Here is a 17,999-nt window from a genome sequence, read left to right as displayed (position 1 = left end):
AATGACCTAAATTAGGTGGCGGTAGGTGATTATATTTAGAGTTATTGGGTGTGGTATTTGAATTGTATCTTAGTAAAACATTTCTGGTTTTGTTCTTTAATTGGAGAAAAATCTCAGTAGAGGATGTTGATACAGTAAACAGTGGGCTAATATGAGAGGTAGTTGAAAAGAAACTAGTATGAATGGCTAGTAAACTTACAAATGTTTCACTTCTTGTGTTAAGTAAATGCAAATTAAGTCAACCATGAGCCGCCATTCTTTAAAATCTTGCACTTGAGCGACATTGAGAAACTGCTGGGTGTGTGATGGTTTGTAGTCTTAGCTCATGCTTCCTGCTAAGCAGGAGGCTGAGGTGGAAAGTTTTAGGCTAGTTGGAGCAGTGTGGAGACTGTTTTGAAAGAGTAGGCCTGTGGTTGTAAGTTTGTTGGTCTCTAAAACACTAAAACCTAGCACCCGTGGCTCTGGGTTCTCTCCCTAGCACTGATTTTTAAAAAGCCAATCTTGAAGGTCAAAAGCTTAAGACCTTAGTCTAAGGAGGTGTGTCTGTTCTGATGTAGGTGACACAGGTGTGGATTGATTCATCTGTCTTGGAAAGGCTGGAAGGGAGGAAGGACATTTAAGTATTAACAAACCCTCCCTGCTAGCATCTGCCCTCCCAAAGCGTCTGTTTAAGCAGTTCCATACAGGAATGCCCGCCCGCCCGCCCGCCGGCCGGCTGCTTTCACTTAGGTCTGCTGCGGGTTACTATGTATCTTCTCAATTCTGTAGCCTGCCCTGCACACCACAGCTGAGAGCTGATTCTCGCTATAAACCACTTTACAGCAATGTATTTATTTATTTTATCATTATTATTACTATTTTTTGATGGTTCTGAGGGTCAAATCCAGACCCTTGCTAATAATGGGAAAGTGCTGTTTGAGCACTAGCCCAGCCTCAGCTTTGTCCCTTTGTTAAGTTGTTTGACACTACCCTGAAGATGTATTTCCAGGGAAGCTGAGCAGCAGCCCCAACCAGGTTGAATACAGTTGTCAAGTAAAACAAGTGTGGTGATGTTGTGCATCAGTTCAGCATCTGGTTTGTCCTCTGAGGACAATACACTAAATGGATTTTTTTTGAAAGAAAAATAAAAGAAAATTGCTAGAAATTGTAGTTCTTGCTTTTTGAAGAAAATTCAGCCCATTAGCACATGAAGCTGGGGTTTAGCCCTCCAATGTTGAGCAAGGCTTGGATTCTGCTCTTACATAATTCTTCATCTAGTAAGAATTATGGAAATGGAATTTAAAATCGCATTAAATGAGTAAAATTGATGTAGAAATCTGGATAATGTGGGAGCAGATGGAGAGAGCCCTGTGCTGCATGCAGAGTGGGGGCACTCTTATGGCAGGGTAATGGTGAATTCCTGACGGGTGGGCTTCTACTTGAGAGGACAGTGAGTTCCACGTGGCCAGATGGAGGGGAGAGTGTAGATAGAGGGGCAACCATGAGACGCTCGCTCACCAGCCTTCTGAGTCGTTCGTGATAAGTCTGTAACCTGAAGATGGTGGGAAACCATCAAGGACTGGTAAATCATAGGCCATCAGTGCTTTCTTCATTTTGGTTTTCTCTTTTTGGAGACAGTCTCACTGTGTAGCCCAGTCTAGTCTTGAATTCATGATCTTCCCTCCTCAGCCCCTGAAGTGCTGGGGTTCTAGGTGTAATCCTATTTGTGCTTGTTAGAGAACGTGTTGACAAGGTGGCTCAGCAGATAGGCCTGAAGGGGCCACATGGTGGGAGGAGAGAGCCGACTCCACCTTCCTCTGGCTTCTACCATGCTCTGTGCTTACACAGGAATAATGTTAAAAAATACAAAACAAACAAACAAAAAACCATGATTATAGTGTGCTGGAAGGTTAGCTTTTGGGGGACAGAGAGCTTTTCAGAGTGGGTGCTGCAGTGATGGTTAACATCTGACGTGGGGCAGCACTGAAATGTGTGGGTAGTTAAGGAGGCGCCATGCATGGACCAGCGCTGTGGAACAGTTGAGGGTGGTCTAGATTTGTGTCTTGAGCATCTGTAGAAGATGGGCCAGCTTTAAGTTCTGATGCGCTGGGAGAGGAATTTTAGTGCTGCCTTTCTTGCTGATGAGTATAACCTCCTTTTACGTTTTAACATAGGCACAAGCTAAATCTTTCCTGGAAGGACTGCTTTTTTGTTGGACGTTTTTGCCTCCACAGTTAAAATAGTGATAGGTGACAAAATTGATAAGGGTTCAGGTTGATCTGTTTCTCTAAGTGGTTAAAAATCTTTCCTCTCCTTTCTTTCCCTCTGGGGTTGGCTTTAACCCCATTCATTGTTGAACTCAGTCCTCCTGCCTCAGTCTCCTGTGGGATCTCACTCAGCACTGGGAGTCTGTCACTGCCTGTCCAGTTTGTCTTCCTGGTGCCCTTTATACTGTTTACCAGTTTCTCAGGACAAGTGGCATCCTGTCAAAGTGTGATACAATGTAACACATGGTAGCATTGTGGCGTCCTGTCAAAGTGTGGTCCAGTATAACACATGCTAGCAGGACCAAGGCTCTAGAGTGGTGATTTACTGCCTTTAAGTTTGTGTCTTCACTGATAGTAAGATCGGGCATCTTTCACATTAATGTTCCCTTCACCTTCCCTCTTAGTCCTCTACTTGGTATTGCCACTCTGTGCTTCTCTTGGCCTGCTTGTCCTTGTCTCTGTGACTTGTAGACATGTTCTTCAAATGTTACAATGCTGTGTCAAAAAACCTCTTCTTCTAATCTACATTTTGTGTTCACTTTTTATAGATTTTTTAAAAATACTATTAAGATTTTATCTTTCATGGCTTGAAAAAACTTTAAACTCTGCTGCATAGAAAACATAATTTTTGCATGTCTTATTTTTCTAAACAAAATTTTCTTTTATATATAGAAAGATACCAAGTGAGTAGTATTAAAGCTCTCCATCTGAAAATATTTAAACATTATGTTGCTGATACAGACATTAGCAGATGTTTTCTGATCGCTCCTTACTCTTGTGAGCATACTTACCTTTGCCCACTGAAGGCAGGGCTTACTTCTTAAATAATGAACTTAGGTTTTTTTTGGCAATTTCTTTTGGGTTCTCTGGAAAATCAAGCAAACAGTAGAAAGAAAAAAAATACTATAGACCCTCTGCCCCAACAAACATATCCTGCACCAGAGGGTACATTTGTTAAAACCAATGAAAACACCAGTGTCCCCCAAGTCCATGCTTCCAATCAGATTCAGTCATAGGATTTGGGGACTGTTATAACGGCATGTGTCTACCCTTGGAGAATCATACAGAACAGTTTTGCTATTTGTGGCCTCCCTTCCCCCACCTGCTTGAACCTGCTTGCTCAAGGGTGGAGTTTCCCCGATCATTTGTGCTGCCATGCCCACTGCTGGACCCTGTCGGCTTAGCTGCTTGGAGGCACACACGTGTTCGTCCTGCTACTGGATCCCGAGTTACTTGGCGGGAAATTGGGTTCCCTCCCCCTTCCTTTATAACCGAATGTTGGAATTAAAAAGGCGGGCTTTGAACATGAAATCGTCTTAGCCCCATTCTTTCTTCCGCCCCCGTCTAGATTCCTCTCTTTTCAGCTCGAACTGCCATTCTCACTTGAACCGTTCGTGTTGTGGACTGCGGGCAGGCCGCAACACTATTTATATTAAGTGGAAAAATCCTATTTATGCCTCTCCTTGATCTTCTCCCCCAACCTTTGATAACCACTGGTCCTTTTACTGTGTCCATAATTTTACTTTTTAAAGGAAACGTTGTTTAGAATCTGAATGTGTGCATCCTGACTTCTTCCACTTACTACAGTGTACCAAGGATTCTCCATGTCTTTTGGGTGATGGTCTTGGGTTTGGACCCAGGGCCCTGCATGTGCTAGGTAGGTCCTCTCAGCTATATCCTCGGCCCCCTTTTGACTTTGTCTTTGATACAGGGTCTCGCTGACTTACTCATTCTGGTCTTGAACTTGCTCAGTAGCCCAAGCAGTATTTGAATTTATGCTCTTGTTGCCTTTGTCACCCAGGCAGTTAAGATTATAGGACTGTGCTACCACGCCTGGCTCACATGTTTTTATGGCTTGGTAGCTTATTTCTTTTTAGTGTGAATCATAGCCCACTGCCTGGGTGGGTGTTCCACACTTTCTCCATTCACCTACTGAAGGACATCATGGCTGCTTCGCTGTTTGGTGCTTTGAGCAAAGCTGCTGGAGCAGCCATGTGTGGTGGCCTTTGATTGTGCGGATGAGGGTTTATCCATGGCACATGCTGCAGGGTGGTGTGCTCTTGCTTGATTTCATTAGGAACTGCTAACTGGAGTTCAGAGTGTGCCACCTTTTGTCTTTGCCTTGCTGCAGGTGAGCTTTGTGTTGCTCTGTCCGTGTCCCTGCTGAACCTGATGCTGCAGTGTTCTGGTCTTGATCATTCTCATAGTGTGTAGGAGCCCGTTGCTGGGGTTTGCTGATGGGAGGCTGTGGTATGTGTGTCCTGTACGCTTGCCATCTTAGCAGCATCGTCAGTGAGAGCCTCAGACCTTCTGCTCGCTTTAAAATGGGACTTACTTTCTTATTCCTAAGTTTTAACTTCTTTTTATATTTTGGTTAACATTCCTTTATTAGTAGTTTCTCTGTTTTTCTCTTTGTTGTACTAGGTATTGATTGCACATGGCCTTGAGCATGCTAGGCGGTTGCTCTACCACTGAGCTGTATCCCTAGATCAAACAGGCCTGTACCAAATAAGTGCTTTGTAAATATTTTTTCTCTGACTGTGGTTTGTCTTCCTGTTCTCTTGGGAAATATTTACTTTTAAATGAAGATAGGTGTATTTATTTGTAACCATAGTTTCTAATAAGCGGATGGATGTTTTTTACTCAAGAAATCAAGACTGTGGTTGCACATGGTAGTTCCCGCCTGCCTGTAAATCAAGTACTGGGTATAGAGAAGCAATGGTTGCTGCTTAGAAGGTAGCCTGTGCTGTTGGCCAGCACAGCACAGCAAAGTGATTCACCCACTCGCCTGGCCACGCAGCCATCTCTCTCCATCTTCTTCAGGACTTGGTTTGACCTTTGAGATTTAATCTGGACAATAGTCTTTAAAAACATATGTAGTGGTTTACATTTTCTCTGTGAATTATGTTAAACACAATTATGTTAAATATTTTATCTTATGGGTCACAAATATTCTTGACTCCAGCAATACAGTTAATGTGATTGTATGATATCAAGAAAATTAAGTACATATACATATATTTATACACACACACACACACACACACACACACACACACACACATATATATATATATATATATATACTGTGTAGTCTAGGCTGGTCACACACACATACACACACACACACAAGTGTGTATATATATATATATATATATATATATATATATATATATATAAAACCTGTGTGTAGTCTAGGCTGGCCACACACATACACACACACACACACACCATGCACACGCGCACTGCACGCACATATAACCTGTGTATAGTCTAGGCTGGCCTCAGACTCTCAGTCTTCCAGCCATCCTCATGTACTGCCACACCTGGCTTATTTTCATTTTAGTTTCATGGGCTGCCTATAATTTAATCACCATGTTTTTGGAAACTTTATTTAAAAACCACATACCCTTACCAATTTACCAAAATATCAGGCTCTAAATTTTCAATATTGAAAGCTTTGTTTTTTCTTTCTTGTTTTGTCTTTTCTTTTTGTTTTTTTTTGAGGTAGGGTTTCTTTCTGTGTGTAGCCCTGGCTGTCCTGGAACTCACTCTGTAGACCAGGCTGACCATGAACTCTGAGATTTGCCTGCCTCTGCCTCCCCAGTGCTAGCATTAAAGACATGCGCCACCATTCCTGGCAAAGCTGTTTTGAAAATCATCTTAAAACCCCTCCAGGCTGAGAGTGGTTCATGCCTTTATTCTCAGCAGGCAGATTGTTTGGGCCAGCCTGGCCTACGTAGTTCCTGGACAACTAGGGCTATATAGAGAAACCCTGTCTTAGCAAACAAACCACCCCTCAGGTCAATCGTGTCCCTGCCTGTGACTGAGCAGCTTGTGTGGGTAGCTCGGCGGCTCCCTCCCTCCCTCCCTCCCTCCCTCCCTCCCTCCCTCCCTCCCTCCCTCTGCTTTTTTCATTTCTGTATCACACACCCTGGCTTTTCTTTTGTCTTTTCAATCCCTTCATCTTTCCCCTCTCCACCTTTTCTTTCCCCAGCCTTTAATATCCTATGTACTGTTTTTTAGTGGAGTTAGTCGTGTAGCTCAGATGCCTAGCTCCTGCTCTTTCTGCCTCAGCGCCTTCAGGGCCAGGTTGCAGCCTGTCCACCATGCTCGTCTTAAACTTCTGGCTTTTAGCATCAAGGTGCGCCAAAGGCTAGCCTTGATGTGTGATCTCGAGTCTGTCTCTGCCGATAGCTCTTCTCTCACATAGCCGTCTTCTACTTCCGACTTAAGCTCTGGACTCTTATTTTATCTACCTGCTTGCCGTCACCACTTAGCTACTTACTAGGTGTTTCTGGATAAATCTAAAACTGAATTCCAGGTTGTCTCTCCCTAAACTTGCACTGCTCATAATTCCCTGGTTTTGATTGGTTGTAACTCTGTGCTTTGGTTGGAGTTGCCCTTGGTTCTCCATCATTACCTGTGACCTTGTGCACGTGTGCTTGTGCCTAAGCGTTTCACCTCGTGCATCAGGACATACTTTTAGCTGAACTTGTTGCACTGGGTTCCATGTCTCTCCAACTCAAAAGAGATGTATTTTTTTTTTTTAATGATTATCCGTATGTGTGTGTCTGAGTGCAGATCAGTGTACTAGTGCAATGCCAGTGGAGGCCAGAAGATCCCTTGGCGGTGGAGTTGCTGGATCATGGGGACATTTCATGTGAGTGCTGGGACCAAGCGTGGGTCCTTGGCAAGAACAGTTTGAGTCACTAAGGCCAGCTTTCCAATCCAGAGCTGTCCCACGTCCCAGCACTTCATACACACTTCTCATCTGTTTCTCTGTCCTGGAACTCGCTCTGTAGACCAGGCTGGCCTCAAACTCACAGAGACTCGCCTGCATCTCCCAGTCTTAAAATGTCACATGATCAGATCCAGGTGTCCACGTTCATCCTTTTGTATGGACAAGAGACTGACTTTCCTGTTTTCATGTCTTGTCTTGTGTTTCTTTCTGTTTGTACTATAACCAATTTAAGCTTGTCCCTGACTAGCTTAAATAAATATGACTTAGACTCTGGTCATTTTATTTGGCTTTGACAATTACTGGGGGGGCAGGGTAATCCCTAATCTACTTTTCTGCTGATCTGGCTCCCTCCCCAGCAGTGTACCCAAACATTGCTGTTTCTCCTGGCCATGTGCTCATGGTCCATCTCCCCTCATTGCAGCTTCCTCCTCTCCTCTCATTCTCCTGGCTTCTGCTCCTGATCTCCCTCCAATCTCTTTTCCACCCCAACCAGGCAACTCCAAACCACTTCACCTCTAATCTCTCCAGTAATTGGCTGGCACCAAGTTTATTTAACCAATAGTTTTAAATTAAGGAACAAGTTTGCACAACAAAAGCTGGTGAACCTGAAAACCTTCCTTAGAGGCTTGGACCTCTGTTACAGAATTTAGCATTACAATACACACAGACCAGCCAAACCTAAACACCTTTCTCCTCCTTCCCCCTTTCTCCTGCTTTTCCTCCCTTCCCTTCTCATTCATCCATCCATTCATTCATTCCTAGCTTTTATGTGGGTGCTGGGGATCTAGATGCCAGTCTTCCCTGTGGCAAGGGCTCCAGGTACACCGTTTTAAAATGTTTTCTTCATCTGGCCATCATCCACCCTTCCCTGCCTCTCTTCATGTACTGAATGGCATTTGCTGGGTAACTAACTGAGCTAGGATGGATTGCTGAGAGCCCCACAGCCCTTACCTTTAGACCTCACAGACATACTGAGCAATAATAGAGCTATAGTTGTTTATATTTGATGAAAAAAGAAGTAAGAACCAAGGGAACATGACTACTCCTAGGTCTGGTGGAGGAGATAAAAAGGAGAACGGAGCTGGAGGCAGGGACATCTGGGAGAGTCCAGAGCAGACATGAGCCTGAGTTGGGCGGTGGGGAGAGATGGAGAAGGGAAGGGGAGGGAAGACAGGGAAACTTTTGTGGCAACCAGGAGGCCCAAAAGAGAGTAGATAAAAAGGCCAGGTAATCAAGGTGGTCAGATTATATAGGGAAGGGCAGCTGCGGGGAGGGCAGCCCAGCTCCTAGGTGAAGAGTTCAGGGGTATGGCAGCCAGGGGGGCTTGTAACAGGTGGGGACTGAGGGATGCTGGGAGAACCCAGTAGCCAGGTCCTCTTTGATGTTAAATAGGGACCTCAGCTATTTGTCCTGGATTTGAAACCTGATAGTATGGACTAGCAGGCTCTGTATCCGAAGTGAGCACAGGTGTGACTTTATTCATTTTTAAAACTGTGTAAATGTGTGTCTGGGAAAGGGCATGTGTGAGCGCAGGTTCCCTAGGAATCCGAAGAGGACCCCCCAGAAACAGGAGTTACAGTTGGTTGTGAGCCTCCTGAGTGGACATGGGGAACTGAACACTATATGGTTTTAACCTGAGCCATGGCTTCACAAATTTTACTGTCTTAGGTTGTTCATAGTATGAAATTGCCTTCAAAGCTTGCCTATTAGATTTTTAAATGTGTTATTCTGTGTCCATGTTATAAGTAATATAAGACTGCAGGCTTTTCGTAGGGATACAGAACTGAAAACTTGTTTTGCTAAGGATGTGACTTCAGTTTCATTACAAGGTTTTGTTATTCAGCGATTCTCTGAGATGTATTCCAGTTCTTGATTCGGGTATTAATTGGTTTTAGGTGTTAATATGCTTTGTTCCAGGAGGAACCAGGAAAAGTTGTAGCTGTGATTGTAGAGTCCACCATGTCAAGGGGCGAACCCCGAAAGGCTGAGTTTGTACTTCTCTAACCCTCTGGTTTCCAGGGGATTCCGTGTTCTCACGAGCCATTAACCTGAGGAGGATCCCTGGGATCCACTGTGAAAGCAAGAAAGAGCAGTCTCATGTCAGCCCGGACTGACTCTAGGAGATGCCCACCTTGTTCCCCTCTTCCCCGGAGTCTGTTCTCTCTGCTGCTTTCAGTTGCTCAGTCAGCCTGACAGCCTCTTCAGCCATAGTGTCCTTCCCACACGGAAGTACCTTCTTTGCCTTTTATAAACCATTTGTATCAGGAATAGTTTATAGTGCTCTTATCTATAAGGCTATTGATGAGCACTGCCCCACCCCCCCAGGAACAATGCAAGCACTGGATTTTAGCTTGGGTAAGTTTGATTTTATGTCTTTATACGGTACCCCAATCCTGGTAACTTTCCTATTAAATCCCATAGCAGTGATAGTAGTTCTTGGGAGTAGAGTGACGTGTGTGTGTGTGTGTGTGTGTGTGTGTGTGTGTGTGTGTGTATGTACATGTGCGTGCGCGTGTGCATGCATGTGTGCGTGCGTGCATGTGTGTGTTTTGCCTTATCTCTCTTTTCCTCTCATTAGACTGGCTTCCCTTTATTCATTTCAAACCCTGAAGGGTGTAAAGGACGGTTTAGCAGCTGTCACTGCTGATTATTCATCCCAGTGTAACAAGTGGGCTCTCTCCTCTGCTGCCTTCTCCTGTGGCATGGTGTTAGCTCCCACGGTAATTATCCTGGCATCTCCCCGGCTTGAATTCACGAACTCCCTCAACAGGAAATACAGGCTCTTAGGGGAGGAGGAATGCATTCAAATAGCTTTCTGAACTAGTATTGAGTCTTATGAGGGGGAAAATAAGATGATTTCACACCTGATTGATGTTTCTAGTATTTCGTTAGGCTGCTATCAGTAGAGAATATTTGCCATCGCACGTGATACACATGACTGGACATAGCTGCTGTCTGCCACGCTGAGGAGATGTCAGGTGTGGCTGTAGAAGTCACACACACCTCTGGAGAGAGGTGGGGTGCTAGGGCCAGAAGCTCCTTTGAGTAGTTCTCCACCCCAGCTTCACTGTGCAGAATAGAACAGTCTGCATAATAAATACAAGCTTAGCCTTTGGCTTGGTTTAGCTTGGCTTGGCTTGGCTGGCTCCCTCCTTCTCTCTCTCCCTCCCTCCCTCTCTCCTTCCTTTCTTATCACCATTTCTCTGTGTAGCCCTGGCTGTCCTGGAGCTCACTCTAGACCAGGCTGGCCTCAGAGCCTCTGCCTCCCCAGTGCCGCTGCTTGTCTATTTTTATTTTTAAATTGTGAGTTGAGATTTACAGAGTGAGTGATGTTTAAGTAATGCCTTGCGGATGTGGTCTTACCTGACCATGCTACCTGTATTTCAGCTGTGTCCTTTGGCCTGTTGCATGCTTGCTTGTATTCCTTCCGGTCCCCTGTCATTTTACTATGGATGATATTGACAGGGGAGAACTTGAGAGAATAAGAACTGTTTCTTAAGTTACAACCCTTTCTTTTGAAAAATTACTTTTATTTTGGGAGAGTGGCAGGGTATTTTGTAATCTGTATAAAATATATAACTTTTCCTCCCAAAATGTTGTTAAAAAAGCTTTGAAAAATTGGGCCATTTTCATATTCCTATGTTACATGATGTACACAGAGGAAACTCTGCAGGAGGATGGTGGTGCTGGCACAGAAAAGACTTCGTAATTTATAAGGTGTGTTTGCTCATTCATGTGTTTGTTTGTTCGTTCATTTTTAACTAATTCACAAGTAAGAGCCTAAAGAAAATCTCCCTTGGGAAAGAGAGAATCGGATTTAGATTTTAGGCTGTTTAGAATGCTGTCATAATAGACTGTTGATTTTAAAGTAATACTGCAGGCGCACCCAGTGTGATCCTCTCCTTTTACGAGTGACGAGACAGAGGCCTGAAGAGCGTCACATATTTTGTAGGGATTCATATTAATTGACAGGAAGAGTGAAAACTCGCCCCTCACTTTTGCTAGTTTTCTATTGTATTTTGTTTGTTTTCTTCATTTTAGAGTTTCTGGTTGGAGCCTGCAAGTTTGGTTGGTTGCAGTTTGAGGAAATAGATGTAGCTATAATATCTCTAAGATAATTGGGGAAGGCAGAACTTTTAATTCCATTCACGGGGACTTAAAAAAACAAAGTACAAAGCAGCCTCTGTGGTTCTATAGGGCCTGGGGATCAGCTCCTGTGTGTAAAGCCTTGGCTTGCTTCTGTTCTGATCTCAGAGTGGGTTTTCCTGTGTTTACACAGCCTCTGAGACGACAACTCTGGGAACCAAGAGGGTTTTTCAGCTCCCTGCTGTCATTCCTAGTCCTCTGGCCTGGGCTGGAATCAGGCTTAGGAGACCTGGGTACTCAGCACTGGAGGGCAGGCGGCAGTCATCATCTGTTGCCAAGTGCCTAACGCAAAGTCTTCAAAATTGGTCACCCTTTCTCAAGGAGACCTTGTTATTTTATTTTGTAGATGAAATGGAAGTGTAATGATTTGCTCATATAGCTAGTAAGATATAAAGTCAAAGTCATCAAAACTCCATTTCCCTGCCCCTCACAGAGGCCCCTCACAGAGGCCTCACAGAGATAGAATAGAACGGATCCGGACTTTACCAGGTAAGTAAGTAGCTATTCCTGATACACATGATTTAATGAGAGATTTCTTGTAGGAAATGACTTTCCAGGGTTTATGTTCACTGTCACGGGGAGCTGTGGCTTGCTGTAGGGACTTTTTGTCACTCTTTCTTGCCCATTAGTCACAGGGTTGGCTGCTTTTGGATCAGTGAGCTGTCCTGGATCTGGCCATTGTTCTTCCTTGGTGAAGAATAGCCCAGTATTGCTCAAGTTGGAAAAGGCTATTGAGCTGAGAAAGGAAGTTGGCTAGGGATTATATTTAACCATGACACACAAGTATAAATTCTGTGTATATAATTTCTTGGAATAGAGCCATTTTATAAAACACGACTTACAAATGTTAGTTTCAGTTCTATACACTATATGCATTCATGCACATCTGCATGTGCAACTTTTTGTGGGTGCTGTTGGGCTCACATTCAGGGCCTTGCTCACAGTCGCGGAGTGCTTTACCAGTGACCTGGATCCTAACCATGTGTGATTGACATTGAATATTTATTATTGTTACTTTGGAACTCGTTAGCAGGTAGTCAAGACTTGGAGTCTCCAGTCTGCTTTTAATTGCTGGAGGACATTTGTGTGCTTATTAGTGATCCTGAATATCTTGTTCCAGCATTTTTTTTTTAATTGCATAATTGTATGACCTAGTTGAAGTGAAGGGTGGGGGTGCCTTGCCTTAAAAAAATGTAGCCAGGCTGACCTTGAACTTGAGATCCTCCCCAAACCCAGCAACATTAAAACGGAGGTGGGGGGATGAGGGTTAGGGAGCCAGAGCCACCTATAGTCCTTATTACTTAGTTTTGCTTATTTTTATGCTTAGTCTTATATTTTCATTCATCATTAGGCTAAGGCTAAGTGGCCTTTTGAAAAAATGTACTAATCTTTTTTTTTTTTTTTTTTTTTTTTTTTAAGTCTGTGTTTGGGATGGAGCCCAGGGTTTTTACTTGCACAATCAATCAAACAATATTCTACCCCTGAGCTGCAGACCAAGTTTGATTTTTTTAAAAAAAGTGTGTGTGTGTATGTGTGGTTGGCCAGTGGTGGCACATGCCTTTTAATCCCAGCACTTGAGGGGCAGAAGCAAGCAGATCTCTGAGTTCGAGGCCAGCCTGGTCTAAAAAGTGAGTTCCAAACAGCAGGGATATACAGAGAAACCCTGTCCCAGAAAACCAAAGCAAACAAACAAAACCAATGTGTGTGAGAGAGCATGTGTGTATGTGCATGTTTGTTCATGTGTGTGGGGGCATGTGTGTTTGGTCTTGTATAGGAACATGTGTACATGTGTATTTGGTCATGTGTGCTTATGTGTATGTATGTATGTATGTGGGGGGACATATGCATGCATGTGTTTTGTTGATATGTGTGTGCGAGCATGTGCATGTGTTTTGTTCATGTGTGTCCGTGCATGTTTGTTGGTATGTGTGTAGGCTGGAGGACAGTCTCCTCCTTGGAGATAGGCTTTCTCTGGCTGGCAGAGAGCCCTGGCACCTGTCTTCATCTACCCGTGCTGGGGCTACAAGTGCACACCATCCCCCAGCATTTTCATGTGGGCCCTGCACTACTCACTGAGCCATCCCCCCAAGCCTCCTGATTCCTTTTTTTGAATATTAAATTTTAAGCTGTGGAAGAAATGGAGCCTGTAATTTTGGCTTTTGTGACGATTTGCACGTAGAAAAGTTTTGTCTTGTTTTGTTTTTGTTTTTGTTTTTTTAGATTCATTTATTTGTTTGGACACACCAGAAGAGGGCATAGAATTCCATATAGATGGTGAGCCACCACGTGGTTGCTGGGAATTGAACTCAGGACCTCTGAAGAGCAGTCAGTGTTCCTAACCACTGAGCCACCTCTCCAGCCTAGAAGAGTTTTATGCTTAGTGATACCTGGGAGAGTTGCAGAGGAGTGATCGCTTCATGCAGAGGTTGGAGGAAGCGTGTATAGATTTGCTTATCGTTTTATCTAGTGCATGATTGACCATGGTTCCGTCACACCAGTGAATAGAAGGGAAAGGTAGCAGACCTCACCCGAGAGTACAGGGTGCCGGTGTTCATCTGTGGCTGATGGCAGGGACTGAGTCAATCCTTACAGCTCCTCCCCCTCCTCTTGCATTTTATTTATTTATATTTTATTTTAATGGTCTTGCTGTATTGCCAACTGACATGGACTCCTGGACTCTAGCTGTTTTTCTGCCTCACTCTCAGTAGCTAGGGCCACAGAACACTCTGCCAGCACCAGCCTTCACACATCCACTCATTCTTATAGATAAAGGTGTAGGATTACCCAGTGAGATATATAATTGGACAATATGTAAAGTGTTACCAGTTTGTGAATACATGTTTAGTAAAGATCAGTGATGTAATCAAAACTAACATTGCTTGTTTTAAAAATAATAATTTGAAAATTTAGCTAAGGTAAAGCCTAAAATGTAAAGGAAGCCCCCGGAAGTCAGACTGAGTGTGCTTGTTTCTTTGAGTCTCTGCACTGCTGTGGCTGTCTACACCGCCATGAGTGTCTGTTTGCACTGCTGTGGCTGTCTACACCGCCATGAGTGTCTGTCTGCACTGCTGCGGCTGTCTGCACGGCCATGAGCATCTGCACTGCTGTGGCTGTCTACATGGCTATGAGCGTCTGCACTGCTGTGGCTGTCTGCACTGCTGCGGCTGTCTGCATGGCTGCGGCTGTCTGCACGGCTGTGGCTGTCTGCACTTCTGTGACTGTCTGCATGGCTGCGGCTGTCTGCACTGCTGTGGCTGTCTGTACTGCTGTGGCTGTCTGCACTGCTGTGGCTGTCTTCACGGCTGCGGCTGTCTGCACGGCTGTGGCTGTCTGCACTGCTGTGGCTGTCTGCATGGCTGTGGCTGTCTGCACTGCTGTGGCTGTCTGTACTGCTGTGGCTGTCTGCATTGCTGTGGCTGTCTGCATGGCTGTGGCTGTCTGCACTGCTGTGGCTGGCTCAGACTGCCAGAGAAGTGAATGGTGGGAGAGATGTGCACCCCATTCTTCAGGGTTCAGGTTGTTTGTCATGTAGCCTGAGTGAATGAGGGGACAATTCCTAAAGGAAGCCACTTGTAGAGGAGTTGTCCAAAATAAATGTAACATTGTTGAAAATGCTGACATATCCAGGGGTATAAATAGGTAGGATGCAAATCCCTCTTTCTGCAGCCTGCTCTCCAATCCCAGTTTTCTGTGTTACAGTTCAGATTGGTAAATCTGCTCATGGATACCTTTTTATGTTTCTCCAAGGGTTTTTTTCTCCCACATAAGTTTGGGCTTATGTTATCCTATTGTGTAATTTTCTTCTCTCTCAGTGTAAGAATTTAACCTCATGCACATATTCTCCTATCAGTAAGATGAACTTCATTTGTGTATTTATTTTGAGATGAGGGTGTTTGTTGCCCAGGTTGTCTGAGGACTTCCCGGCTCAAGGCTGCTCCCCCTCTGTGCCTGAGTGCTAGGGTGCATGACTTACAAGCTTGTGTAGACACTTGCCTAAGAAGACACCATCATCTCTGTACTGTTTTGATGATTGTACATCTTAGTTTTCAATTACAGTATCCTCTCAGAGATACATTGATTTCTTCTCAGGTGTGAAATGAGTTTAAATGGTGTATAGGGTAAGGGTGAGTATTCCGTCTTCCAGGCTGAGGGAACAGTGTGTAGTGTGAACAGCACTGGAAGACAGTGGGCATCTGTCAGTCAGGAAGAAGGACCCTGCTTCTGAAGTGTGCTGCCTCCTGCGCTCTTGAAGCATATGTAAGAAGATCTCATCAGTAATGGCACATGGATACTAAATGACTTAGGTTAAAAGTTTTAGAAATATGTGTCCTCAGATGGAGCCGATAACATATTTATTCAAAGGTCATCAGGTAACAGAAATAGGAACTATGGTTTATGTCCTGGCTGTCTTTTGTTTAGTCCATTTCTTGAGAATGGGAAGGTAGTCTCCCATAACCATCCAATTAAAACACGTTGTGGTTAGTTCTTAAAATACTACGGGAAAACTGCTAGGACATCAAGTAGGTCTAAGAAAGCCGTGTGGGGCAGCGGCTGGGGCTCAGCGGCACAGTGCCTACTTGGTTCCCTGAGGGTTTGGGTCCTGTTGCAGTATGCATAGAGCATAGGTGACTCAAGATGTAGCTTGTGTTTTGCTACATAGCACTTTTGGTGTAGCATCTTATCCTTACAACGTTGTGATTGCAGCTGTTTCAAAGTTCCCAGTGTGGGGTGCAGCTTGGGGCAGCATCAGTTGTTCCAGTGTTGGGGTGCAGCCTGGGGCAGCATCAGTTGTTCCAGTGTTGGGGTGCAGCCTGGGGCAGCATCAGTTGTTCCAGTGTTGGGGTGCAGCCTGGGGCAGCATCAGTTGTTCCAGTGTTGGGGTGCAGCCTGGGGCAGCATCAGTTGTCCCAGTGTTGGGGTGCAGCCTGGGGCAGCATCAGTTGTCCCAGTGTTGGGGTGCAGCCTGGGGCAGCATCAGTTGTTTTCTCTCTGCCGTTAAGAGCCTTGGGCTCACTGCTTGCTTGCTTCTTTTTGTATCCTTTACCCTTTGCAGAGTTTTCAGTATTAACATTATACTGACAGGAGATAAACTATGCTTATTTTTATTTCTCGTAGTAAAATTGATTGCTAGTGGGGCTCTTTGGTTATGTACTTCATCATCTACAAATCAGAGTTGGTTAAGGCTCCACTATTTAAACAATTTACTCTTTTTCTTTTTTGAAATTAGGATTTCGGTGATTTTATTTGATTGGTGTCCTTTCTCTGTATTTTATGCCCTTGCTTACATACTCTTAATCAAATTTTCAAAATACACAGGACAATTCAGAATATTGTTACTAATTTGAATGGTGTTAGTGATGAAATGTAAGTTAGCCTGGGGGTGGCAGGTGGCTTGGCCTTAAGCCCACTTCTCCTCCTCTTGAGGACGCGGACATTGTGTCAGAAGGCTCGACTGTCTCAGCTCCAGCTCAGGGCATCTGACGCCTCTGGCTTCTGTGTGTACTCATGTAATTGTGCACCTACATACATGTACTTACAGATGAATGTTAAAGCTAGCCTACTCATTTTACGATCTGTGCTACTGTGTTATTGTCACGTTTACATAAAGGATAACTTTTAACCATTTGTATCTATGTTCTCACTTAGAATGAAAATCTGTTTCTCAAGAGTAAAGAGACCTATAAAGAAATGGACTAACTTGTCTTCTATCCCATTCTCCTAGGGCTGCTTTGGAAGAGGTAGAAGGAGACGTGGCTGAGCTGGAACTAAAACTCGACAAGGTAAGCTTTCCCTTTAAGTCTGCAGAACATTGACTCGTCCCTCCCGTGAGGAGCGGTTAGCGCCCCCCACAGAGGCTGGTTTATGTACCTGGGATCTCTGTGACGAGAGGCGCTGGCATCCTGGCTTGCTGCATGAGGAAATGAAGGCTACATATGTTGCGTAGCTTGCTGGTTCCAAGACGAGTTGTCCACGCCTCACTTCAGAACCTCTCAGAGCTTTCTTTATGTTGTTAGAAGTTTGTTCCTGTCTTCTCCATCCAAAAGATCTGAGTTTCTTTTCAGATATTTAATGGATTCCATATATCACCTGGATGATCCTTGTTGTAAGTTTCAGTGTGGCTAGGCTCAGATGCAAATGCAATTAAAATTGTTCATTTCATTTTTAAGCAAATTCCAGAAATGCTTAAAGTACTTACACAGGCATCATCTGGGGGTCATTGGGCAGCATTTTATCAAAATTCTGGAATTCTAAAGACTTTCTTTGCCAAAAGGGACTCAGAATGTGAGGAAACTAGCATCATTTAAAATTGCCCTTTGACCCTTGCCTTTTCTCCATTCTCAAAGAGCCATAGTTATTTTCTGTGTCTCTGGGTTAAGCTCTTCAATCCTTATAAAATAAATGTAGCTGTTCAAGTTGTTAAGCTATTATCTTTTTGCCTTGGAGTTTTGGGGTACCAGAGAGTAGAACACGAGGGACATGGGGTGGGGATCATTATTGGTGGCAGCAGGAAGGACTTAGGGGGTGTTGCCTTCAGCTCACAGGTTCCCTCACATTGTGCAGGACAAGTTCTGCTTATTAGGTATCATGGTAAGTCGCACCAGTGACCAACTGAACTTGCTTGATGACTTAGTTCATGCTTAGTTTGCATGCATTGTATACTGCCAGCAGTGGTGTTCTGTCTTGTGACTCATGCTCTCTGAGTGTTGGCGTTCATGGTCGGGTTATCCATTCTGTGAGGTGTTCTGCTGTTTGCCACACCACAGTGTCTCACTGTTACCACCTAGATCTGACTCTTATGTCTACCACGTCTGTTCTCAGGTGCACTTGGCTTATGTTGCCTGTCTGTGTAGCAGATTCCTTTG

The 17,999-nt window shown here is 44.3% G+C and overlaps 1 protein-coding gene across 6 annotated transcripts in view; it reads left to right on the top strand.

Moving 5' to 3' along the window:
• Window positions 1-17,999, top strand: part of Acap2 (ArfGAP with coiled-coil, ankyrin repeat and PH domains 2) — a 105,658-nt gene that overhangs the window by 23,923 nt on the left and 63,736 nt on the right. For all 6 annotated transcript variants that reach the window (XR_015045674.1, XR_015045675.1, XM_029470652.2 and 3 more), the window contains exon 2: window positions 16,859-16,916. Coding sequence is in view for 4 of the 6 variants with exons in the window: in XM_029470652.2 (XP_029326512.1) it covers window positions 16,859-16,916 (58 nt within the window). In the remaining 2 variants the exon portion in view is untranslated. The remainder of the gene's footprint in view (window positions 1-16,858; window positions 16,917-17,999) is intronic.

Source organism: Mus caroli, unplaced genomic scaffold, assembly GCF_978045245.1.
Source record: "Mus caroli unplaced genomic scaffold, Mus_caroli_1 scaffold_17, whole genome shotgun sequence".
Classification (NCBI taxonomy): domain Eukaryota; kingdom Metazoa; phylum Chordata; class Mammalia; order Rodentia; family Muridae; genus Mus; species Mus caroli.
The sequence above is the reverse complement of the archived record's forward strand: the minus strand, read 5'-3'. Positions and strand labels throughout refer to the sequence as shown.